The following is a 932-nucleotide window of genomic DNA, read 5'->3' as shown; positions in this document are numbered from 1 at the left end:
TGCTACTGGCTTGCCGAGTTCAACGAATTTCTCGGTGAGAGACAGCTCATCAGCCCACATCTCTCTGGAGTCCATAGATACCACTGGAAAGCGTTCGCCAACATCTTTCTGGGACATTTTTCGGAGCGCCCCGTAGTAGATCCAACACCCATTGTCCTTACAGTCCAAAGCCTGCAATAACACAGCCTCCAAAGCTCTCTCCAAAATTATCAACAGCGAAGGCGTCCAACTTGGGCAGTTGTAGGTCCATCCTGACGGCTATTCTGTTATGGTTTATAGCCCTACCCATACGAGACTTTAGCATAATCCAGTCTAAGTGGCAGTGGGCATCCCAGAATCTGAATGACAACACAAAAATCCCATCGCGCAACAGTATGGGAAAATATGCACATGGTCAAATGCATATATGAAAATTGTGGAAAAATTTTAGGGAAATTTTCTATTGGTTTCTGTACATCTCTACCCTAACTCGTATGTGAACTCCTATAATTAGTGAGGCAACTCCCGAGCTCAGCTAAAAAAAAGCGAACATATGCATACTTCTACCCTAAACCGTCTGTGAACCTCTATATCTAATGACCAAACTCCTGAGCCCAGCTGAGGAAAGCGAACATATGTATACTTCTACCCAAAGCCGTATGTAAACCTCTATATCTAATGACCAAGCTACTGAGCCCAGCTGAGGAAAGCCGACATATATTCCTCCAACGCTAGTTCATAAGAGTCTATATCTACACCAATAAATTCATATTCCTCTACTCATTCCTCATACTTTATTGTAGCCATCAATGATAAAATACAAAATTAAATAAATCACCATACCACACCAACAGCAACAACCGAAGCCTACATCTGCGTCTCTGGAGGAGGTGGCACCACTATGCTCCGAATTAGTATTGCACTCGCTTTGGAAGCTTTTATTATATCTCACA

At 42.9% G+C, this 932-nt stretch overlaps 1 protein-coding gene across 1 annotated transcript; it reads right to left on the bottom strand.

The window, feature by feature from the left end:
- Window positions 1-157: 157 nt before the first annotated feature.
- On the bottom strand, window positions 158-338 carry Pmar_PMAR020919 (hypothetical protein; the record flags this gene model as incomplete). Its single annotated transcript, XM_002782040.1, has 1 exon — window positions 158-338. A coding segment is annotated over one exon (181 nt), but the record flags the coding sequence as incomplete, so codon positions are not given.
- Between the last annotated feature and the right edge of the window lie 594 nt (window positions 339-932).

The sequence above is a fragment of the Perkinsus marinus genome (assembly GCF_000006405.1).
Source record: "Perkinsus marinus ATCC 50983 genomic scaffold scf_1104296940528, whole genome shotgun sequence".
NCBI classification, from domain to species: Eukaryota; Perkinsozoa; order Perkinsida; family Perkinsidae; genus Perkinsus; species Perkinsus marinus.
The sequence above is the reverse complement of the archived record's forward strand: the minus strand, read 5'-3'. Positions and strand labels throughout refer to the sequence as shown.